The 24,799-nt window shown below is 42.9% G+C and overlaps 1 protein-coding gene across 1 annotated transcript in view; it reads right to left on the bottom strand.

The window, feature by feature from the left end:
• The window catches only part of COL7A1 (collagen type VII alpha 1 chain), a 200,995-nt gene that overhangs the window by 32,724 nt on the left and 143,472 nt on the right, over positions 1-24,799 (bottom strand). Inside the window, exons 63-86 of the mRNA XM_088479830.1 lie at positions 24,485-24,565; positions 23,004-23,039; positions 22,824-22,895; positions 21,623-21,667; positions 21,478-21,513; positions 21,049-21,084; positions 19,253-19,357; positions 17,727-17,762; positions 17,497-17,532; positions 17,084-17,131; positions 16,951-16,986; positions 14,994-15,119; positions 14,164-14,373; positions 13,833-13,868; positions 9,936-9,980; positions 9,723-9,794; positions 9,436-9,480; positions 8,821-8,883; positions 8,492-8,536; positions 3,994-4,029; positions 857-892; positions 695-721; positions 474-506; positions 310-372 (exon numbers count right to left, since the gene is read on the bottom strand). Coding sequence (XP_088335956.1) covers positions 310-372; positions 474-506; positions 695-721; positions 857-892; positions 3,994-4,029; positions 8,492-8,536; positions 8,821-8,883; positions 9,436-9,480; positions 9,723-9,794; positions 9,936-9,980; positions 13,833-13,868; positions 14,164-14,373; positions 14,994-15,119; positions 16,951-16,986; positions 17,084-17,131; positions 17,497-17,532; positions 17,727-17,762; positions 19,253-19,357; positions 21,049-21,084; positions 21,478-21,513; positions 21,623-21,667; positions 22,824-22,895; positions 23,004-23,039; positions 24,485-24,565 — 1,404 coding nt within the window. The remainder of the gene's footprint in view (positions 1-309; positions 373-473; positions 507-694; positions 722-856; positions 893-3,993; positions 4,030-8,491; positions 8,537-8,820; positions 8,884-9,435; positions 9,481-9,722; positions 9,795-9,935; positions 9,981-13,832; positions 13,869-14,163; positions 14,374-14,993; positions 15,120-16,950; positions 16,987-17,083; positions 17,132-17,496; positions 17,533-17,726; positions 17,763-19,252; positions 19,358-21,048; positions 21,085-21,477; positions 21,514-21,622; positions 21,668-22,823; positions 22,896-23,003; positions 23,040-24,484; positions 24,566-24,799) is intronic.

Below are 24,799 nucleotides of genomic sequence, written 5' to 3'. Positions count from 1 at the left end.
TTGGCTTAACAGGATGCAGGCAGAGGTTGCTTGAGCTGAGACAATATTCACGAGAATGCAACCCATGCATTTAACAGGATCTAGTGACATCACTGAGGCATGAGGCAGGATGAGCCTCATACCTCAGTGATGTCATTAGTTTCTAGTTAATTGAAAAGTGGTTCAGCCCACAAAATCACTGCCTCCCAGTGTGTAGGCCAAGGGTCTTAATTCATTGCATTTCCAATATAGCAAAAAAAAAAAAAAAAGCTTTATAAAGTTTGATCGGCCTAATATATGCAGAATAAGGTCCCTGTGTTGTGTCCTTACCAACAATCCAGACGGCCCAGGCAGACCGGGAGGTCCAACAATGCCCTGAAGACCTGGCAAACCCTACGAATCAGAACGAGACTGTCACACTTATACATTTTCTGGGGTTTTAACCGTCATTCATTGGAGAAACCCATAATACTGTTATGGAAGCCGAAACTCACCCTCACGCTGGGCCCTGGTTCTCCTTGATTTCCCTAGAAGCATAAAAAGACAAAACATCATCATCATTATTATAGACATGCAACCAAGAAATATATGGGCTTGACAAATGGACTATCATAACTCTTCATCAGTCTTATTCAATGTGTCTCTCACTACCTATTGCCTCAGCTGATGAATTATTGCATGCTGTGGAATTGCTTTCTTGCTAATTATTACATACCTTTATTCCCGGAGGTCCTTGAAGACCCTATAACAAAACATGACAGGTGAGAATAGAGACGGTCAAGACCATTGGTTGTAATCAGTTATAATTACACTGTAGAAGGATGCATTGTGCATTGGCTGGAAATATGTATAGAAAAATAGAACTGAGTGTACTTACGGGAGGACCCTGTTGACCCGGCTCTCCTGGGTTACCCTGGAAAAGCATGAAGAACAATTACTAAACTAAAATAGCTGTGCATGATCTGGCAGAGTCAAATTATTGTCCAAATGCTGATTGAAACACTTATAATATTGTATAGTGGTCATTTAAACATTTATACAATCCACATTGTATCAACCTGTTGGTCTCACGGCCAGAATAAAGATTCATATATGAGGCTTTATCACTGGGCCGGTGTGCGCTATGATCTCATACGTTGGTGGCCAAGTTACGCAGATCTGTCCTCCAATTACCCCATAAACAGGTGACTGCAGTCAGAAATTATTTACATTTGGTTGGATATTAATAACGCCCCGTTGGCTGGTGGGTGTCCGCACACTTTTGGTCCCAGTCGACCAAATGAGAATATCTGCCAGACAGTAATAATAACTTATTGGTCATGTGACCAAGTAATCCATCACGTGGCTGGGTCATGTGACCAAGTAATCCATCACGTGGCTGGGTCATGTGACCAAGTAATCCATCACGTGGCTGGGTCATGTGATCAGGATAACTGCTGCACATTATTAAATGTCTTTAGAGAGAGCTGTCACAGCATAAACAGTATTGAGCATGGAATTGGTCATTGGAAATGTGGCAGCATTTTAATGCCGTAATATGATTTATAATTAATTACCATACGGCCCTATATCAGTGTAATGCTTAATGGATCAAACGGTCATACAATGTGGAATACGCCTAACCTAGATTTACATTGTAGAAAGACATTTTAAAGGTGCAATTCATAGTGTTATGTAGAGGGACATGTTTGGGAGGTTTAATCCGGTGGTTCTCATTCTTGCAGTGAGTAACCATGAAGAGACTGTGGCCCTGATACAGAGCCGGACGCTCTGACAGAGCGCTCGCTCTGAATCAGGGCCGGCCTTCTTGTTTTTTAGAGCGGCCTCCTGGCAGATGGTCGCGATGTTTTTTAGAGCGGCCAGGAAGATGGACGCGATGGTCAAGAACATCGCGACCATCGGGCTTGCGACAAGACCCTTGTGGTAGGGTCTCGTTTCCGCAAGCCCCAGAGAGATTTTGGCTCTGACAGAGCCGAAATCTCTCCCACTGACATCACTCGTGATGTCAGTGGGGCCGGCTCCTAACGGAGGTGTTCACATGGGAACGCCTCAGTTTGGGCAGCCACTCCCCCGGCCCGCCCACCAAAGGGGGCATGCTGTCACTCAACATCGACAGCACGCCCCCTTTGGTACGAGACCCGGAGCGACGGTTTGCCCGCATGCCCACTGGGCCACCATCGACCCGCTTTGTGAATACAGGCCCTGTATTCACAAAAATTATATAAAAACTTAATTAACAGATCTGAGTAAAGACAGGTTAAAATAGTACCTGTCTGTCACCGGTTGTCACCTCTACACAGCGAGGTCAGCGTGTTGGGCGTTGAAGCATATATTTATGTGACACACTGAGTGACTTCGTGATCAATATGAAGCACTGATTCCAAGAGAATTGAGGGTCTGCATTAATATAAACAATAGTTGACTCCCTAGAGTATATGGACGTTAATAATCACCCACTGTATTAGGTCACTTATTCCTGTTTGGTTGTAACCAAGGCAACTTAGAAATGTCTCTTCTACTATTTAAAAATGAATTGCACCTTTCACTATATGAGGCACATTTAGACACCAACTTTACTTACCACTGCTAAATGACTAGTTATGGTAAGTTCTACAGGAGACTGATTTGTATTTAACCTGTGCTTTTTTATTAATGTGTTTAAAAAATAAATAAATAAATAAATAAATAAAAAAAAATAATAATAAAAAAAATAAATATAAATATATATATATATATATATATATATATATAAATAAAATGCAAGTAGGAATATTAAAATTAATGAATCCCTCACATTGCTGTTTCTGGTGCAAATTAGCAGTTGTGGACTTGGGTCATTTGATTACAGTAAGGGGTCTTTCTTAGGAAGGTAAGTAAACCAAACACTCTGCAGCAGAAGTGACACCAGCAGGTTATTGGAAGGTTCTGACAAAAGTACTCAGTGAATAATTATACTATCCTACAATATATAAAAAATATAATTTAATGAAAAAAGTTAACAGTAGTAAAATATTATTATATATTGTATTGAATAAAAAAAACATTTAATGAAAAAAAAAACTCTAAACATGTAACTGTCGCTTACATATATGTAGTGAAAACATCCATGTGGACTGAACCAGTGTTCAAGACAACTGAGTTTATAGAGTCATTACGAACCGCTGAGGCATGTAGTGCGTTCATGAATACTGGTTCAGACCACAAAATGGCTGCCACCATCCTCATTCATATATATTTTCAGCTACAAAATGACTGCCAAAAACCCTTTATGATGTTTCTGCTGGATTGATCAGCTGCATTAACACCAATACTAGTCCAAACTGCAAAATGGCTGTCTCTGCTGTGTGTAGGAGAGGTAAGCACTTTGAATGAAGGCCTTGAGGGCAGAATTAATCTCAAGACAGTTACCTACATGGGCATAACTACCCAAGATGCAACGGGTGCAGCTGCTATGGGGTCCAGAGCTGAGGTGGACCCATCTTCCTTGTCAAAGTTACATGTGATATATCCATTTTTGAGGGCCCTTACAAACTTTTGCTATGGGGCCTTTAAATACCTGGTGACGCCCCTGGTTAGCTACATTACATGCCAAATACAAATCATTCTCCTTTGAAGGACGAAGAGTCTATTGACCTGTGTCGGAGTTACTAATGACAAGCAGTGCAAAGTATAGTTGGGCCTCATTGTGCCAACCTCTTGTTTAACAAACTCTCATTATTTGTACCCGTGCCACATGCAGATGAAGCAGCCCCCGATAATTAGATGAAGAGCATCACCTACCGGTCGGCCGAGAACTCCTGGAAAGCCTGGCATGCCCTGCGGATATTTAATTCAAGCCGAATCATTAGTGGGAGGGAAGAGTGGAGCCACCGAGAACCCAGTTAATACTTTCAAAGTGCAGGAGAAGACAGCAAATGAACAGCCAAATAAAGCGCTCTAAGCCATTGCAAGGGCCAGAACAACCAGCTCAAGCCAAGGGCCCAAACGGTGGCCAATCCAAGAGGGTTTACTTACAGCTGGGCCTGGAAGCCCGCTATTGCCCTTCTCGCCCTATAGGGAACGGAACGGACACAAAACAAGAAGACATCATACAGGTCACAGCTGTTTAGATACGTCTCCTCCATGGGGGACAGTAATATGCTGCACTGCAGAGCACTATTCCTTGCAAAAAGTTAAGGGGAAGCTGTTGTTTTTCTAATTATTATTTTATTGACATTGAGAAAATCAGACTAGACTAAGTGACCCGTTTGGGTGCAGCATCTGCTCAGTCGGGTGGGTTCATCTACAGCGACTAATTGTATTTGGAATTTTCTGGTTCCTTCACTGTAACGGTGCGTACACACTGGGCGATATTACTGAGCGACTGCACGATTACGACATCGTAATCGTGCAATCGCTCAGTAATCGTGCACAAATCGTGCACTTTTATGTCAGAAACAACCAGCGATGCGCACTCCCGCTGGTCATTTCCGACATTGTCCATCGCCTGAACATGCTGGCCAATCTGCCGATAACGAAAGATTGGCCATGTTCAGGAATGATGGAGCGTGCCTGCACTGACCGACTGATCGTTCAGTGCAGACACTACAGGGGATCAGGAACGACGGTACGATTACGATGTCATAATCGTACTGTCTTTCCCGATCGTCTAGTGTGTACGCACCTTAAGTGTACTAGGTCACAATATAACTTCACATACGCGCGCCTTCACCGCAGTTCCGTCACATGCAACACAGGTTTTACCACATAAAACATGCCGCGTTTCATAGGTAATTGCGATGAAGCCTAGGAGGAAGTTGGCATTATATTTGTGATCTGGTAACCCTACCTCAAAGATGGTGGAGAAAATACATAGAATGCCTCCAAGAGGAAGAAATTATGAATTCCCTCCTAAGGGTTACATTTAGCACCTGAATGTGTTAAATAATCTCGCTAAACTGTGCTCCGGATATACACTGATTTGGGGAGCCCTCAATGACAGTAAGGTCCAGAAAGGAAGACCCTCCTTTCTTCTAACCCAGGGGTGGGGAACCTGTTTTCTGTCGAGGGCCATTTTGATATATATAACATTATTTGTGGGCCTGGTGCAAACCATGTGCCCTCCGTGTGACATTACACAGGGTGGGACCACAATCGCCAGGGATTACAGCAATGCCTGGAGCATCCTGAGGATGCTCCGGAGAGCTGTAAGGCAGCGGTGTGACTGTCTGAAGCGTCCTAAAGACGCTCCAGTTGGCGCTGCTGCATAGATTCTGGCTGCAGTGTGCCATTCCAGGCACCCTGCTAACCAGATGAGGCTAGCAGAAAAAAGCTCAGAGGGCCAGACCAAATGATTGCGAGGGGCCTTATACGGCCCCCGGGCCTGAGGTTCCCCATCCCTGTTGTAACCCTTGCCTACATTCAGTCAGGCAGCGGCGTTGTCTATTCTCCTTTCCGCGAGCTTCAGTTTCATGTGAAGGGAGAGTACACAAGGGCGGGTCTTTGACAACTCTGTTGCTGGACCAATTAGACAAGGGGCGGGGCTTTGACAGCCCTATGGTAGGACCATTACAGTCATCGAGAACCCATAAAATCACAATAAATATTTATACAGTATATAATCAACATCATAATAACATCACCACCAATTACAGTTATTAGACACAAGTGAAACATTTTGAAAAGCAAAGCATACTGGTCTTATTTTTTTTTAAAGAAATATATATTTTAAAAAGCTATTTTTGTTTCTATGACAAAATGCAGATAAAACAAAAAAAATGGCACAAAAAGCACATTCTAAACATTTTTACACTTCAAGCCCAACTTTACACAACTGTTTTTGTTCGGACCACTAATAAAAGCTACGGGAAGTGAATTGATTTCTCAGGAAACAGAATTATTGGCCGAATATTGTCAATCATCCAATGAAGAGACTCATGGGAAATTTGCTCATGTCCAAATAATAAATGTATTATATATATTATACATTATAGTCAAAGAAGTGGGCACTAAAAAGGGATTTGACGAGAACTTATCTTAAATAATGTGAAGGCTCAGCAGCAACATTTCGGGAGTATCCGAACTCCTTTCTCAAGCTGGATTCTCCGAAACGTAGCTGCTCAGACTTCACTATATTCAAGATACTGTAAGTTTCCATCAGGTCCCATTTGAGTGATCACTTCTTTGTCTAAGTAATTATATCCTTTGCTGTGTTTTTTCCTGTGCACCTGGGCCATTAATTACAGGGAGGGTTGTGTCTATCTATGGGCTGATATTATATATTATATAAATACAATATAAATATATAACACTATAAATAATAACTATATATCTTTAATTAAAATATTCAGAGATCAGTGACATTTAGTCAGCCTGTTGGCGTAGCTGTAATATTTATTAGTGCTTCTAATGCATTCTGGGGGTGAGATCGCCCCATTTACCATGTTACAATGTTCATTCAACATCGCCTTTGCTTGCTGCAGACATTTTGCAGAGAATAATAATTGAAAATGTGATTAGATATAAAGAGGATGTTGACAACATGCAGAGATGTGACTTAAGGCAAGATGTATCAAGCCTAGGGGGTATATTTACTAAACTGTTTTTTAAAAGTGGAGATGTTGCCCATAGCAACCAATCAAATTATATTTAACAGTTATCTAGCACCTTCTAGAATAAATAGCTAGAATCAGATTGGTCGCTATGGGCCACATCTCCACTTCTAAAAAAAAACGCACTTTAGTAAATATACAACTTGGGGCGGAATTCAATTGTTTCACCCCCCTACTCAATAGGCAGGAGCTATTCAATTGTTGTTCCTGTCGGGCGCGATCAGCTGCCAGCGCACTATTTCAGCTCGGACCCCCCGGGAAGAGGGGGTGTGTGCTGAAATGTGCGAAAAGTTACCTGTTTGGGCGGCACTTTCCGCGAACACGCCGAGCACTTTGGTCGGGGGTAGCCATTTTACACAGCTAAACCCGACCTCTATGGGGCGCGATCAGCGCGCTAACAGGCATCAATTGAATAGCGCCCCGTGATCTGGAGAAGTTGCCTAAAGCACCCAATCAGCTTCTGTCATTTCATAGACTGTGTTAGATAAATGAGTTAAGCCGCATACACACTAGACGATTCTTATGAACGATATGGACGATAACAATATCGTTCAACGATATATCGTTCATATCGTTCAGTGTGTATGCCTGTTCAGGGATGTGGCAGGATGACTTCACTGAAAGAGATCTTTAAAGTTATCTGTCAGTGTGTACACCCAATATCGTTTGTCCTGCACTACAGAAAGTTCAAGGGAAATCGTTTACCAATATCGTTCATACAGCACATCGTCCCGTGTTTATGAGCCTTTAGAAACTGATTGGTTACTTCGGGCAACTTCTCTACTTCATCTCCCTCCAAGGCTTGGTACATCTCCCCCTTCGAGGAGTCTAACACAGCCTGTTACATGACAGTTAGGAGCTGATTGGCTAGTATTTTATCTCTCTCCACTTTATCTCTCTCCAAGGCAACATCTCATAAACACTGGTGTCATTTTGTTTCAACCTCTTGGTAGGGTTAGAGGTAATGAGAGATCAACAAAAGTTTTAGTTGTTAATTATGCCTCAAGGTCTTGTTATTTGGGTATCAGGTTAAAAAAGGTGGGCTGTCTAATGGGAAGGGGTAAATTTGGGAAGCAGGGCTTAAGCTGGGTACACATTAGACAATTTCATGGACGATATGCCTGATTCTGACGGATCGTGCTGGCATATCGTCAAAATTGTCCAGTGTGTACCTATGTCGGCTGTTGTGTGCTCCAATTTGGTCGTCAGCTGCATCGTCAGGTGGTCCCTAAACGCAGCTCAACCTGACGGTGCGGCTGATGACCCCATGCAGCGGGATATGTCAGGGGCCGACATATCGGGCGGTCGGGCACCGGATAGTGTAATGGGTATGGGCCGCACAATATGTGGGCCCATCGGTGGGGGGGTCGACGGTCGCATCGCTGGGTACAAATATTGTTTAATGTGTACGCAGCTTTAAATTGACTTAATCGTTGGATTGGTTGGTAAACATGAGGGATTGTTCCTGGAATAAAAATAGTTGTTTAAAATCCGTTTGTGGAAAGATACAGATTAGGGAAATTAGTGAATTGTCTGGTGAACGTGGTAGCCTGGACTGTCCGGTGAATGTGGTGATTTGATGAAAGTATATATATATAGGTGAATTGCTGAGGGATGGAATGTTTATTTGCTAGGAATGGATGTTGGATGGGAGAGATGGACTGGTGACAGCGGTGGATTATCTAGTGGCATTGGTGGTCTGTCTAATGAAAGGGGCAAGCAGTAGTTTGGTTACACAGATGGTTTGTTTGGTAGCACTAGCTTTTGTTGACGGTACAGTAACTTGGAAAGGGGAGATCTATCTGTGAACATAGAACATGTTTCACGGAAATGATGGACTTCCAAAAATATTGAATTGGTTGGAGGACCTAAACACCAAATCTGGTGACATTGAATCTCCAGATAATCATCCCGCCACTTACCGGCTTTCCTTCGGGCCCAGCCAGTCCTCTCTCTCCCGGGTCACCCTAGAAGAAAAATAGGATCAGCAACACAGATTCGTAGCCTCGATAAATATACAATTACATATTTAAATAAATAAATTGAACACAATTCAAGTATACTACAATAAAAACATATATTCTCAGTGGTGGAAAGTTCCAACGCCAGAAATGAGATGCGGTTCCATAAAATTTGTTGAATCCGATAATTCATCGACTACATAAGTCATAACAGAATAATTTCCCAAAGTAATTCCATATACTGGGCACTGCTATGTAGAAATGTTGGAACCCCATTATAAGACACTCACCGGAGATCCATCTCTGCCCTTGTCACCGGAGTCACCTCTGTCTCCTTTTGGGCCATTTGCTCCCTAAAAATACAAGAGTTAGAAAATCAGATTCACGTTCCCAAACTGGCCTGGCATGCGGGATAACGAACCCATAGAAGATGAATTAAAATAATGGAAATGCAGTTTGGAGATAACCTACAGAAGATATTTGAATGGACATTCCATCAACAAAAACAGATTCCACCCTATAGTTACATCTACCACGCGTCAGTAGCCCAAATATCTTTGGTGCCAAGAAAATCCTAAAATGCCTAAACTGTAGATGTGACCAGTACCAGTATTATGAAAAGCAACATCCATGTAGTAATCATTAGAATGAAAGGTGTACTCATATTAGGGAGACAGGGAAGATGTGATAAGCCTTGGAGAGCGATAAAGTACCAACCAATCAGCTCATGTCATTTTTCAAACACAGCCTGTAACATGACAGTTAGGAGCTGATTGGCGGGTACTTAATCTCCCTCCACTTAATCTCTCCCCAATGCTTAGTACATCTCCCCCACAGAGTGAGAGCAGATATAGAATAGGTTGTTGGTAGAAGACCTCTCTATAGACTTACTACTAAAACCAGACCTTATCTCCTTTGGCTCCATCCTCGCCGTCTGCTCCTGCGTCTCCCTGGCAAGAAATAAATAAGGAGAAGTTACCGATTACGCTCCACTTTATACACTATATATTGACCTTGTACCTCATGTACAAAGTAAGCTCTAGAACAGTTCCTTGAAATGCCCAAGTCATATCACTTAAGCTGTACAGTTACTCTGATTGATTAAAACAAGGAGGGTACTGTAATCATGTATATAATTTTTTTTCTTAACAAAGGTGTAACGCAGCCTGAATGTACTATAACAAGTACTGACCTTGGCTCCCCTTAGACCCGGTAGTCCTCTTTCTCCGGGCAGTCCAGTTGCGATAACTTCTATAATTTCGCCCTAATAAGAATTGAAGATACAATATTGACCAATAAATGGATAGATGAAGATAGATAGTGACATGGATGAAATGGGTGATGAACATGCAGCACCTAGAACCCCGTATTTGTTATGTACTTTCTCTTGTGACAGTATAATTACCTTAGGCCCTGGTGGTCCAATCGGCCCCCTCTGTCCATCTTTGCCCTGTAAAATTGGAATACAAAGATAAGCGGTACAGATTAATTTAACATAATTTAATTTTAATTAGGGATGTGCAGGCTCGGTTCTACTCGGTTCCGTTCGGGTTTTTTTCCCGAATCTTATTGGGTTTCAGCTGTCACAAGTTTTGGATAGCCAATAAGATTCGGTAAAAAAACCCGAACGGAACCGAGTAGAACCGAGCCTGCACATCCCTAATTTTAATATAATAGTGATGGTTGAACTGCAAACAGCAACCAAACCCACTAATGGACATTGATATACAGCAATGTATATGTACTGCTGAACTAAGCAATATAAGTAAACCGACTGAAACACTTAAACACGGGTAAAGCTGTCCAGTGTCCTGTAAGTTACATGAAAAGAATTCTTAGCTGTTGGAGCCTCTGTATCTTGTGTCATTCTAGAACGGAACATTAAATTAGCAGCAGTTGCATAAAAAAGCTCGAGAATCACAGGTTTCGGTTACTGTTCCAGTTATTTACTCCCAGATAACAGAAGAGTTCTCTATAGGTGTAAATACAAAAGAATGAGTAGGGATGTGACTGCAAAACTAAAAGGGTCTTCTTTAATTTGATGCATTTTTTATTTTCCATTTATAAATGTTTTTGTTGAAGTTTTTCAAACGATACAGACAAAGCACGTCAGCAAGGTTCGGTTTTGCTGAAAACCTTACACACCAGAACTTCGGGGTTCTGAGTCGAACCGAGTCGCAGCTTGGATTACTTTGGGGTCTTTTCTTTAAGTTCGGAACTCGGATCTAAAAAATGGATCTCGCATATTCTGGATTGAATTTGTGATTTAGGGGCCTATTCATCAACACTAAAATAACGTTTTTAAGGACTATTCCTTAATTAACGTTATCTCCTTGCTAAGTCCCCCTGCGTTAATTTCCACACTCCCCATACATTAGTACATTAGTACATTAGTATGGGGATATGGAAATTATGGTATTCATCAAATTCCGAAAATTATGTATTTTTGGAATTCGATGGTGTTACCATACGCCACTGTGAGGTGGCGTATAGTAGGTAACACTTACCTGCTTCCAGCTGGGCAGGTCCCCCGGCATCTTCCTCCGGCGCTCTGGTCTCTCCTCTGGCTCCGTCTGCTTTGCTGACAATGACATTGTGTTCTCCCAGCAGAACACAATAAAGTTTAGAAAAAAAAAAATGTTTTTTTTATTCTAAACAGTACTGCGCTCAGCTGGGAGAACACATGACAGCATGGCAGATGGAGCCAGAGGCTGCTGCGCGGGCAGGTAAGTGCGGGGACGGGGGTGAGCGGAGTGGGGGGGGCAGGTGAGTGGAGGGGGGGACACAAACTTACAGCATCTGTAAGTCGTGCTGCGCATGCGCTGGTTTTACAGATGTAACAGCGCATGCGCAGCATGGATTACAGCTGCGGTAAGTTAGTGTACAGAGGGAAAAGTATCTATTTCCCGAAAAGCTGTCATCGCAAAAATGACAGCTTTTCGGAATAGATAGTTATAGGGAGGAGGAATGATGAATTCCTTCGGTAATTATGTAGAACTCCATGCCAGTTCTAAACCTAATTACCTCCAAAGAAAGTTTAGGTATGATGAATAGGCCCCTAATGGTGTTGTGAGGTGATCAGAAATGACTGTAAATGAATGCTATTGATGTTGATAATACCATAGCAACTAAACAGGACCAAATGACAGGATTTTAGTTGTATTTATCAATTTCAAAGAAATCCAAAACCGAAACCAAACCAAAACCTTTGAGGGTGGTTTTACTAAAATCAAAACACTGGGATCTGCGCACATCTCTTATATAGTGATTAACGGGAAAATGTATATATTAATTATAGCTCACAATTACATTAAATCGATATTATGCCTCTGACAATAATAAAAGTAGTGCTAGAAATAACAGAAAGAGCGTAATTTAAAAGGATATACTAATAATAAATCCACCATTTATTCAGTAACTTGGTCACTAAGAGGCCTATTTATTAATCTGTGAGGATAAGGCTGATTTTTCCTTTCTTTTGGGAGCTTGTTGCAATGATAATAACTTTCCTCGTCACTGGGCCAGGGTTAGGGGCTATGTGCCTGTGTGGCCCAGCTAGTCGGATCACGTTTGTGTAGTGGAACTGAAAGCACAGACTTGATCAATCTTAATACCGGAGGGGATCAGCAGGAGTGATAGCAGTGGTAAAGATGGCATTAACCCCTCGATGTACTGGGCAAAGACCTGTAGCCAATGAAAACAACCACTTTTGTCGCCCATAAGGTTTTTTGCCTTATGGCTGTCAAGATTTCAACTGGTTGGGTATGGGATACCAGCGCTCGGATTCCTGGTGGTGAGAATCCTGATGCTGGCATTCCAATAGGGTTAGGATACTGACACCTGTTGTTAAGTATATTAACCTTACCCCTCCCTCCTTGCACCCTAAATCTAACCTCCCCCCCTAGTGCCTAACCCTAACCCTCCCTGCCTAGTGCCTAACCTTCCCCCCAGTGCCTAACCCTAACCTTCCCCCCATAGTGCCTAACCCTAACCCTTTCCTTAATGCCTATCGCTAACCCTCCCCCTAGTGTCTAACCCTAACCCTCCCCCTAGTGCCTAACCTTCCCCCAGTGCCTAACCCTAACCTTCCCCCCCTAGTGCCTAACCCTAACCCTTTCCTTAATGCCTATCCCTAACCCTCCCCCTAGTGCCTATCCCTAACCCTCCCCCTAGTGCCTAACCTTCCCCCCAGTGCCTAGCCCTAACCTCCCCCCCTATTGCCTGTCCCTAACCCTCCCCCTAGTGCCTAACCCTAACCCTCTCCTTAATGCCTAACCCTAACCCTCCCTGCCTAGTGCCTAACCCTAACCCTCCCTGCCTAGTGCCTAACCCTAACCCTCCCTGCCTAGTGCCTAACCCTAACCCTCCCTGCCTAGTGCCTAACCTTCCCCCCAGTGCCTAACCCTAACCTTCCCCCCTAGTGCCTATCCCAAACTCTCCCCCTAGTGCCTAACCCTAACCCTCCCTGCCTAGTGCCTAACCTTCCCCCCAGTGCCTAATCCTAACCTTCCCCCCCAGTGCCTATCCCTAACCCTCCCCCTAGTGCCTAACCCTAACCCTCCCTGCCTAGTGCTAACCTTCCCCCCAGTGCCTATCCCTAACCCTCCCCCTAGTGCCTAACCCTAACCCTCTCCCTAATGCCTAACCCTAACCCACCCTGCCTAGTGCCTAACCCTAACCCTCCCTGCCTAGTGCCTAACCTTCCCCCCAGTGCCTAACCCTAACCCTTTCCTTAATGCCTATTCCTAACCCTCCCCCTAGTGCCTATCCCTAACCTGGGATTCTGACTGTGATTGTGAGCCCCAGCATCCTGGCTGTTGGGATTTCAACTACCTCCCATTAAATATTCCCTTATGGGAGCTCTACAAACTGCGAGAATGCAATGACTGTTATGTGCGGAAATGCACCTTCTCGTTGCCCTTTTTAAGACACATGCCCACATCATGATCATTAGTAAAAGTAAGCGCACCTGAGTTTAGTACTAACTCAAAAAGGAATCCCCCCTCCCCCCATCTTCCCAACTCCTGCTTTTGCGCTCCTGCAGATGCTGCTATCTTGGCCACTAAATCCACCTGCTTCCCATAAACTGGGTGTAAGTATGCAAAAGTAGTGACATGACAACCCAAAAATGCATCCATGCTGCGATTTTCAACTTTTATGGTTTTCAAATAACCCTTATTAATGTCAGTCCCTATTTTTTCATGCTATATATATTGAGTTTTTCATTTTTTGCAGTTATCTCTCTGGTAAATAGATTAAGCTGTAACATGCACGTATATACAAGCAGATGATATGTACTCACAGCCTCTCCTCGCTCCCCTTTCTCTGCTTTGTCTCCCTGCAAAGCAAACATATATAACATGCTGAATGATAAAGCGATGATGCTTTTATAGTACGCAGAGATGTGATGTGAATGGGAAGTCGCCATTACAGTTGTCCTTTTTCCACACTTCATCCACATTCTGATATCGCAGACGTTATGTATGTAAGACATGAAGCCGAGAGATTTCCCAGAACAAAAAGTACAGAAACAAATCATTAACACGTGGAAAAGTCGCTGTGAATTGAGGACAGTCGGCGTCTTGTTTTATACCACAATGGTCTGTGTGGTTTCTTGTTGGGCAGGTATCTACCTTGTCTCCTGGTTTTCCTTGCTCTCCTGGTTCTCCTGCTCTCCCGGGAACGCCAGGAATTCCAGGTTTTCCAGACTCTCCAGCCAGCCCAGGTGGACCTTCAGGACCTCTCTCTCCAATGGCGCGTCCTGTTGGGCCCTGTGGTCCAGAAGGACCCGTTTCTCCCTTGTCTCCTTTCAACCCTCTCTCACCGGGAAAGCCCATGGTTCCCTAAGCTCAATGAGACATCACAATAACTTTTCATCAAGATATTAATTTCAAATATAAACAGTATAAATGTAATTTAGAGATCACTGCTACATGAAAGCTGTAATAGCTGAAAAGACCTACAAGCTTTCTATGGTAGGAACTCCACTCAGTGGTAACATTAAAGGTACCATTGACATCTCCTCACCATCTAATCTAAGGTGTATCACACATTATACCTACCTCGTTCATTGACATTTGCAAACACTTGCCTTTCTGGACAACCTCTATACTGTGTTTGCCACCAACTTCCTACTTTCCTTCTACCATCTCTTACCACCTTGTCTCCTGTCCTGTCTAATTCTCATTCTTTATCTCTTCTGTGTCTCCTAAGCTACCCACTTGCCTACTATGTCCAATTTCAGTTATCCATTCTCCTTCCTTACTCCTTACCACTGCTGTCCTGTCTGCTTAATAACTCCTTTAACTCTCCATTTCCATATTTCTCTATTCAGAAGGTAGATTGCTTTGATGAGGTCACCAACCCATCCCCACTGTGTCCTGCTTAACTTTACCCACTTGAGATGAACAAAAGTGTCAGAACATTGCATTAGACTGGAAAGGAAGGATGACTATGGCCCTACATCTTTGCCTGGAGTTCCTTTCTCTCCGGGATCTCCTGGTTCTCCCTTCAGTCTCTTCTGGGCAGGGATAAGGGGTGTTCCTGAGCCATCATCAAAGACTTCAATGACATCTTTCAGAGTAGAAATCTGTAACAGAAGGAGACTTAGCTATAAATGATGTTCAGTCCTTCAGTAGTAAAGGGTAATAACAGCCACATGTCTGCACTGGTCTAGAGGCCTGAAGGGAAAGGTCAGTTGACCTTGCTAGCTACTTAGGGGTCTATTTACTAAGCAGTGTTAGGACACAGAGTGAAAAGTGATAAGGTACCAGCCAATCCACTCCTAACTGCCATCTCAGAGGCTGTGTTTGAAAAATGACAGTTGGAAGCTGATAGAGTGAAAAGTGATAAGGTACCAGCCAATCAGCTCCTAACTGCCATCTCAGAGGCTGTGTTTGAAAAATGACAGTTGGTAGCTGAGTGGCTGTCACCTTATCACTTTTCACTCTGTCTCCTAACACTACTTAGTAAATAGACCCCTTAGTATGATGTCCTAGTAATATGTAATGGGCACAGTCAACTGACTGTCTAACTCAGCCAACTGCCCAATTTGTATCTAGATCTGCTTCATTTCACTGGTGTCCTGCTGAACTGAGAGCCCTCACACGACCATTTCATAGTTTTATAAAGCATGGTACTATTTAATCCTATTGCTACACTTGTTATCTGGAAACTCTCCATCTACACGCCAGCGATCCCAAACCCTATCACTGTATGGGGAAGATGTATCAAACCTTCTCGAGAGATAAAGAAACTTTCGAGAGAGATAAAGTAGAGATGTGGCCCATAGCAACCAATCAGCTTCTGGCATTTTATAGACTGTGCCAGATAAATGATAACTAGAAATTGATTGGTTGCTATTGGAAACTTCACCACTCGAAGGTTTGAGATATCTTTACTGTTGTCTAGAAGTGGTAGTTGTACTCCCATAACTGTTTCCACTCTTAATGAACCCCCTCCGAGCTGTATGAAGCAAGGAGCAATTAACAAACTTTGCACAGGATCTTGGCAACTTCCTGGGTGCACGGAGTCTCATCACTGCGTCCGTCGCCGCACTGGCTTAATTATGGACGCCCCTGAAACGGCGTCCCAACGCACAGGCACGCCTGCGTTCGCCCGACCACCCCCGTCAACACCCACAAACGGCGATTCCTGTCAATCAATATCGGAAGGGGTCTGCGTTCACGCTGCGTGTAGTCTGCATACGCTTACCCGATCGCACTGGCTAGTTGGCGCACAAGCAAGTGCGATGCATATGCGTGCGCAGTACAAAAACATCGGCCAAGTGCGCGCATTCTCTCCTTTGCGTTGCTTGCTGAATCAGGCCCTGAGTGCTCCGATTGTGAGGTGTGTGGCCTGACTTACTAGCCGTATTTGCAAGGCGACTATTTGGACCACTTGTAGGACAGCACAATGCGGGGACAAGGCAAAACTTGGAATGGATAAAGGGCCTGATTCAGACCCACTCGCGAGCGCATAGGGCTCGCAAGCGGGTCGATGTTTGGCCCCTGCGCCGCCTCTGGTGTACGCATGCGCGAGCCCCAGCGAGCAACGACAGCTCCGTCGCTCCGGGGCTCACTACAAGATGGGGCGGCTGTCGATGTTGATTGACAGCTCGCCCCGTTTTGCAGGCGGGGGGCGGGGGGGTGGCAGCACAAACGCAGGCGTTCCCTTAGGAACGCCTGGCGTTTGTGGGCGGCCCTACTAACATCACTACTGATGTCAGTAGTGAACTTCCTGCTCTCGGGTTTGCGAGACCTGAAACCCTACCACAGGGTCTCCTCGCAAACCCGATGGTCGCCATGATCTGGAGGCCTAAACAAAACAAAACAAAAAAAACGCCCTGATTCAGAGCGAGCGCATGCAAATAGAGTTCACCTCTGAATGAGGCCCAAAGTTTGCAAAAATAAATGTCTTACCTTAATCCCCAAAATGTTGAGAGCTTTTTCCACGTTCTGAAAAACAAAATGGATGACTACAAGTGTTAAGGCACGCCGTGCTGCCGCATCCATTTTACAGTAAGTGTTCATCCTTTATTTTATAGTCACTCACAGCCGCGCTTCCAGGCTCCCCCCTCTGACCATTTTCTCCTGGTTTCCCCTGTACAGAAATGTAAAACATAATAAATTGCTGTGAATTACATATACTCCAAGTTAAACCTAGCTGAGGTACCAAAACAACCCCCCAACAACAATAAAAAAATCAAAATCCTTCATATTAAAAATACAGACAACAAACGTGTATAAACTATAATTAAAAGAGCAAGCTTGCTTGGTATGGCCCAAATCAGTCTGTATAATAAAAAACCCGTAGACTAGTGCAGGAGGGTGTAAATGACAGCCAGTGGGCTCGATGCAATCTTCCTTCTCAAAATTCGAAATGAGTCCGACCAATCTCACTAATCTACGTTTTACCATAATCTCAAAATATCAAGAACATTAATAATATGAGAATTACGTACGCACCTGTTCACCTCTAGGTCCTACTTCCCCACGGTCACCCTTGGAAAAAAAAACAATATAATACATCATTATTAATCTAACAGTAATTAATTACATGCAGATTTTACAGTTAATTACATGAGGATTTATGAGAAACAACTGACTCATATATTTGTTTTACCAGCATCAGAAACGGTCCCTTAATATCAGCAATACTGTATACAGATTACTTTGTAAAAGGAAAATGATTGTACCTTTAGTCCGGGGAAACCTGCTATTCCAGGAACTCCCTAATGAAATGAAAACAGGGAAAATTAATATTAAACAGTTTTCTGACATAAATAGTTTTCATTAGATGTGTCATATAGATATATTAAAGCTTCCTGGGGGTTATTCTATAATGAAGACAAATAGAACTTTTGCTCAAACTTGTCTTTAGGATTTTTTCTTCTAATCCCTATTTTTCTGCTATTTATTATGTTAATGAGTTTGGATAAGTGGTCTGACGCTCAGATGGATGCATTGTCAATGTCGGGCGCAGTTGGGCGATTTATGGCTACTGCACATACGCCAAAGCTGCACCGCGCGCATGCTGATGGGTTTGAGACAGCGGACCCAGTGTGGGTTTATTCGCAAAGTGAGTGACAGACAGATAGCGTTTGGGGGAGTTAGATTGTCTCTAAAAACGCAGGCGCATCAGGATCGTTTTCTGGGCATACACTAGTGAGCCTCCGCGAATTCGTACGGAGCTGAATTGGCCCCGGCATCTTAGGTAAGATGGACATCCTGAGACAGCAAAGGGTTTGCGAATGTGAGACGCCGGAGGCTGTGTACAAGACGGCGGCTGAATCATTAGCATATTTTCGCAAGTCCGCTGCGTAGCGGAATGCAGCATCTACGGGCTTTGCGCGCATCTATGAATTAGGTCCTGAATCATATTTACAAAGTAGGAAGTTGTCATATATTCTTCTAACTAATTTCATGAAAAAAATATTAGTTTAAGGGCTGAAAAAGGATGTTTTGAGATCATTTCCAATTTCCTCCACCGCTATCAGTAACGTTTGGGGGTCTATTTACTAAGTCTTGGATGGAGATAAAGTGAACGGAGATAATGTACCAGTCAATCAGCTCCTAACTGCCATGGCACAGGCTGTGTTTGAAAAATGACAGTTAGGAGCTGATTGGTTGGTGCTTAGGATGTGCAGGCTCGGATTAGTTCAGATTTTCCCGCCAAATTCTGATTTATTTTTTTTCCCGCCAAAAATCGTGTCTCAGAAAGAGGCAAAATGTCATCTTTCATGGACAAACATCATCATTCCTGGACAAAATTTCATGAAAGTTGAGATTTGTCCATGAAAGATGACGTTTTGCCTCTTTCGAATTTGGCGGGAAAATCCGGATTAATCCGAGTCTGCACATCCCTAGTTGGTGCTTTATCTCCGTCCCCTCTATCTCCATCCAAGGCTTAGTAAATAGACCCCTTGGTTTCAAAATGAGGAATTAGCTGCAAGCTGCAAAACCAGCTCAGCTGTTTAGTATTTCTATGGCTTTGTAAGTTGCTGTAAATCTATTAAGAAAATTATCCTGCATTACAGCCGGTTAGAGAATCCTATGGAATAACGTGAGACGTAAACATGGTGCTACGGTATAGTGTATGCAGGACAAGCAAACAGGGATTAACAGCACATTCACACATTTAAATTAAACATAATAGAGGATTACTCCCAGAGAAGAATACAATCTAATAAAGTTTTTTGAGAAATGCGCCAGTATATCTCACCTGCCCAGGTGGACCAATCGGCCCTGGTTGTCCAGGAACACCTGGTGGCCCAGCGGGACCTATTGGACCTAATATACCCGCTGCACCTTTAGATCCATCGTGACCCTAGAACACAGAACAAGTTTTTTTACTTCAGATGAAGATGTCTCTAAAGGGGCAATTAAATTAGCACGTTCTTCCTTTCGCTCCATAAAGGTGCACAAGAAAACTTGTGGTGTTCAGGGTACCGGATATGATGCATAGTTAGACAGCCAATAATTAAATCAGACCCTGAGATTGGTTTGTATGAGAGACCTCCTATTTAATCTCTTCCTTCATCACATGTACATCCATTTGTGACCACTTCCAGTTCTAGACTGATAGAAACATTCCAAAAGAAAGACTGGAAACAGTGAAAAACTCCTTAAAAAGCCTTTATTGTAATCATCATTTTAGGGACAGTGAGACCAAGCATTTCTAAATCACAAGCTTTTAACAATGGACATCATTTACCAAACATACGAGTAACTGACGCGCACAGTGAAACGCGTTGGTTTTTTGTTTTTATGTAAAAAAATAGCTCTGTTCAGCCTTATTAATCACATAAACAAGTCATGAAAGTGGTCACTCACTGGGACTGTCTCTATCACATGAGGCAATTTTGAGTGTGAAGCTTCTCAATACTTTGCTCGGACCTGGCAATGCGTTTCTGAAGTGCAACGTGGAGATGCAAAATAGGCTCAATAAAATGAGACACTAAGACGATGGTGCAAAATGTAAGCTCTTTTGCTTTTGCAGAGTAAAAATAGCCATGGGCCCATCTCCCCACCAAGCAACACCCCTAAAATGCATCTTGCACCATTTCAATAATCTCATTCAGCAAATAGAAATTTTATATCTGGATTCTGGACTACTCCGGATGGGTGCGAATAATCTGTATTTCTTTAGCAACAGTCTTACTCTATCCATCTTTTCCACTCTGCTAACTTATGGTCTTGTGCAAACGGTGCCACCTAGCACCCTAAAATTATTCATGTATGTGGATAGCTAGGCACATTTGTGCAAGTCCATAGCTGGTTTTTCACTGCGCAGTGAGCTTTTTGTGCCTCGTAAATGTCATTTAATAGATTTTAAACTCAGTCTCTTTGTTACATAATACAAATCATTAACCAGCTTATGTGTATTAAGTCCATTACCTATTTAAGCTTTGAGTGGAATAATTAAAGACAGATCACTTACTTACCTGCCACACTCCGAGAGGGAGAATAAAGGGTAGGGTTGTTTATCGAAAGACTAACCATGGCACCATCTATAACAATGGGTAACCATTGATGGTTTGACATCAACATCGGCATCATGTGAGAGCAGGGAGCCAATCAGATAAGAAAGGCGAGGCTTCAAAATGCGCAAGCATGGTATCTCTGATATCGATGGCAAAACCATCAACCATCAAAAGTAAACCACTGATGTTTACAAGCCCTCTGGACTTGTGGACTTGTAGAGTAGAAAGGAAAGTAGTGTGGGACTTGTTGGGGGCCTTAGCATCCCCAATAAATGGAAAATTACAGGATATTACGCATGTCCAACCTGTAATTGCAACAAAATAGGTTATTTGGTGACTGGGCCAAATGAACAGAACGCCTTATAGGCCACTGTTGAATCTAGGTCCATGTCACCGTGTAGCCATCTGTCCTGATCGATGGTGCCTCCTGATCATCTCAGTAGGAATTTGTAGGTCTGGGTGTGGATAGATTTATTCACTCTCTTTACTTTAGTTTAAGTTATTAATAAATATTTCCAAATTCAGGGCAACTTACATCTCTGCCAGCAGAACCTGCTTCACCTTTGTCACCCTGAAGCAAAGACACAATAAAGTGAGTTAATACAGGTCGTCATCATTATGATAATAAGCACCAGCGTTATCTTCTGGCCGGGCCCTCCCGAGCCGTTCTTGTGCTCCAGGCAAACATACAGTGCTGATGTCACAAGATGGGAGGAGCCCATTTAAAACATGTGATGACATCAACATATGAGAGGAGCCAACACGGTAATCTTGAAACATTATATTCCATGATTACTTATCTCTTTCTTATATTTATTACTACTATTTATAGCATTTATTATATTGCATCTACCACTTTCACTGGATTAATTGCAGTATAAAAATCACCAGTGTGGGTAAAAAATACAGCTATGAAATGGAAAATCCCCTACGGTAGAGTCGTACAAATATTAATTGTAATCACCTTCCTCCCATCTTCTCCAGGTGTTCCTTCCTCTCCCTACAAGGGAAACACAGATTCAATAACAATGGCTGAAAAACCCGCACACTATCCCAGCAATGTTAGATTCTGGGGACATCAAATATCCGTACAATATGGGGTTACTCACAGGTTTCCCATTGAGACCAGGTTTTCCATCTTCACCAGGTTTGCCCTTTATGTCATGAAAAACAAAAATAAACGTTATTGCATTATAAAGTGCTTTTCCAAACAAGGCTAAGAGGCAAATTCAATTAGCATGCAGCTCGCTTTGTGCGTTATCAGCCTATTACCGTAGCCTGATTCTGCTTACACTTCTATAGGTTGAGCGCAGAATCTGTGAGCTAATGTGCGGAAGCCGCTGGAACCTGTTCTTACACACTTAAATGAATAAGCCTTTAATAATTACAAAGTATTCTTGTTTACAAGTATTAGGGTTAACAATGGGCAACTACTGCTGGAAGGAAGGCATGACTGTCCTGTGTGCCATTTGTGTCTGAAACAAGAAGGATGTACTGATAGTGGAGACACAGCCAATGAAGTGATGGAAAAGGTATAGGCATACTGGATTGGTCTGCTTGAATGCTATCTTCAGAGGACTCCAACCCCACCTATACATATATTAGATATTGAATCTGTGTATGGTCCACAGGTCTTGATAAAGGGCAGTACAACAAAGGTCTAAGGGGGACAGAAGATAAATATGGGTCTGATGAAGTCTCTGTGTTTTGGGAGAGAAAAATGTATATTTAAAAAATTACTGCCACACAAAGTAGACCAAAAAGTACAGGGGAACTGTATAGCTGACCAATGCCCTGCTCACAGACAGGGGGCAGCCATTTTGTGTGAAGAACCAACACTGAGGGGATTGCAGCTTATCAGTTCACTAGGAAGAAGTGACATCACTGAAGCATTGGGAACTCTATGCTGTCATTAGTGGCAAGTGCATACATAACTAATAGGAGTTGGGGGTGTGGCCGTGTGTCATGTTCCATTCCTCGTAATGCAGGGGTCGTGCCCAGCTCTCCTCGGGGCTACTGACCTGACCCTAGCCTCTCTTTGCACTATTTGGACGCTCCATACACTGCTGGTCTGCATAGCAGAGCAGCTGTGCGGTGAGAAAGACCTCCCGAGTCCCAACTTTTACTACCCACTGGACACTGCGGCCCATGGGTGGGATGCTGAGACAGTGCCACCAAAATCTGGAGAGTTGGAAGGTATGGTACCAATGGTAGGTTGAACATTGGTTCAGCCCACAAAAATGTCTGCCTCCACTGTGCTTGGGTGACTGATTTGCTTTAAATGCTCTGCCAGGGGTAGTGTCTACTTACCGGTACTCCTGGGGGCCCAATTGGCCCAATTAGTCCCGGTGGTCCTTGATCTCCTCTTAGTCCTGGAAGTCCCTGAAATACATGCCTCAGGAAGATTAAGAAAATACACAGGAACAAAACGAAAATCAACAACAAACAATGTATGACATGGGGGCGTCAAATTCAGATTGAGATACTTACATCTCGCCCGTTATCGCCTTGTTTGCCTATTTCACCCTACAATAAAATAAAGATAAAATAATGATAAGGTAAAAATGATCATCTTAATGCCTGTCCAGCCAAATTACAATATGTATCCTCATTGGTCAAGGATAAACAGGGGTGCAATATGTACCTACTCAAGTAGGGGGTCCCAGAGTGTGACCTGAGTCAGTGACACTGAACATCCAGCCCTGGGTCAGTTACGCATCACTCCTGCCAGTCCCTCAATACAATCACGATAGTTGATGCATCATGCTGGGGATTCCAACTCTATATTCCTGCTAAATAGTACTGAGCTGATCTACTGAATAAAATTCTTCAAGTGCCAGGAGTGTGTATAATTATATCTATCATGATCTCTTTCACTCCTCTGTAGCAGGTTACCAAGTCAGAGGGAGAGATTTTGTTCTCTGACTAAGCAGACAATGAGCGACTGACAACTTTGCAGACTTGCATGTTGCACTGCAACATGGTATGTTCCAGGAATAATACTTTATATTTCAAAGGAACTGCAGCAGGATGTTAGTTTAACACTGGTCACACAGGTTTAATTAAGAATTTGTTTTATGATCATAGTTCATACCTAAAATATAATTTTTAAGTTCTTGGAAATAAAGAAATAAATAAGGTAATTTTTCATTAAAATGTGATTACTGATATTCTAATGAACAAAATTGTGGCAATTTTAGGAAGTATGTAGGAAAGCAGACATGTTTTCAAAACGCTTATAAAATTAAACAGTACAACTGCATGTTAAAGTAAAACTTTATGTAAAAAATGCATTTCCCCCATGAAACTTCCTTCCCACAATAAGTAGAAGCCCAGATGCTCTGTGCTCATGGCTCATGGTCCAGCACCTCAGCTTCCAGGATGTTCCAAGGAGATCAAACACAAATGGCTGTGTGCACTATAGGAAGCTGGTTGAAAGTACCCATGGCGGTTTCACTAGTAGGCATAGGTGAGGGTGCCCCAAGCTCTGGGTGACCGGGGATTGGTGCTAATCAGTATCCAGAATGTTTAAAATAAGTACAAACAGGATATAAAACAAATTCAAGTTTATGACAGTTTTGATTAAAAAAAAAAAGTGTAGTTTATCTGGTGCATCTACTTTCCAAACACATTTTTATACATTTCTGAAACTGAAATTAATTTTTTTTACCTGATTGAGAGAGGTTTTTAGTGCCACTTTTAATGCTTTGGTAATAAGGGGAGATGTACTGAGCCTCGGCGAGATATAAAGTGTACAGAGATAAAGTACCAACCTATCAGCTCCTAACTGTCATTTTAAAACACAGCCTGTAAAGTGTCAGTTAGGAGCTGTTTGGTTTGTACTTTATCTCTCTCCACTTTATCTCTCTCCAAGGATTAGTACATCCCCCTAAATCCCTAAATTCTGAAGGTGAATGCTATCAAGATGCAGTTATGAACTGTAACTCAGGTGAACATTATCTCCTACTTACTCTTAACCCTGGCGTCCCTGGTTGTCCAGGTTTTCCATCAATTCCGTTTCTTCCATCGTTTCCTGGTGGCCCACGTTCACCCTAACAAAAAAACAAGGCACAGAATATAATCACATGATCATGGTGCGCAGAGCTCATTTTGGCAGCGGGACGCATTGCATTTGAATGCTGCTCAGAGGCTCAGCTAATGCACTTCATGCCACTGGGAATCTGGATTTTATTAGCACAGGATCCGGTGGAATGAAGGACAACAGCATGGGCCCAGGTCTGCAAAAATATGACATTATCAATGACTGCTTGTTCACAGATTTATAT

Source organism: Taudactylus pleione, unplaced genomic scaffold (assembly GCF_031769625.1).
Source record: "Taudactylus pleione unplaced genomic scaffold, aTauple2 ptg000247l, whole genome shotgun sequence".
Lineage (NCBI taxonomy): Eukaryota > Metazoa > Chordata > Amphibia > Anura > Myobatrachidae > Taudactylus > Taudactylus pleione.
Note: the sequence above shows the minus strand (reverse complement) of the source record. Positions and strands in the feature narration are given on the sequence as shown.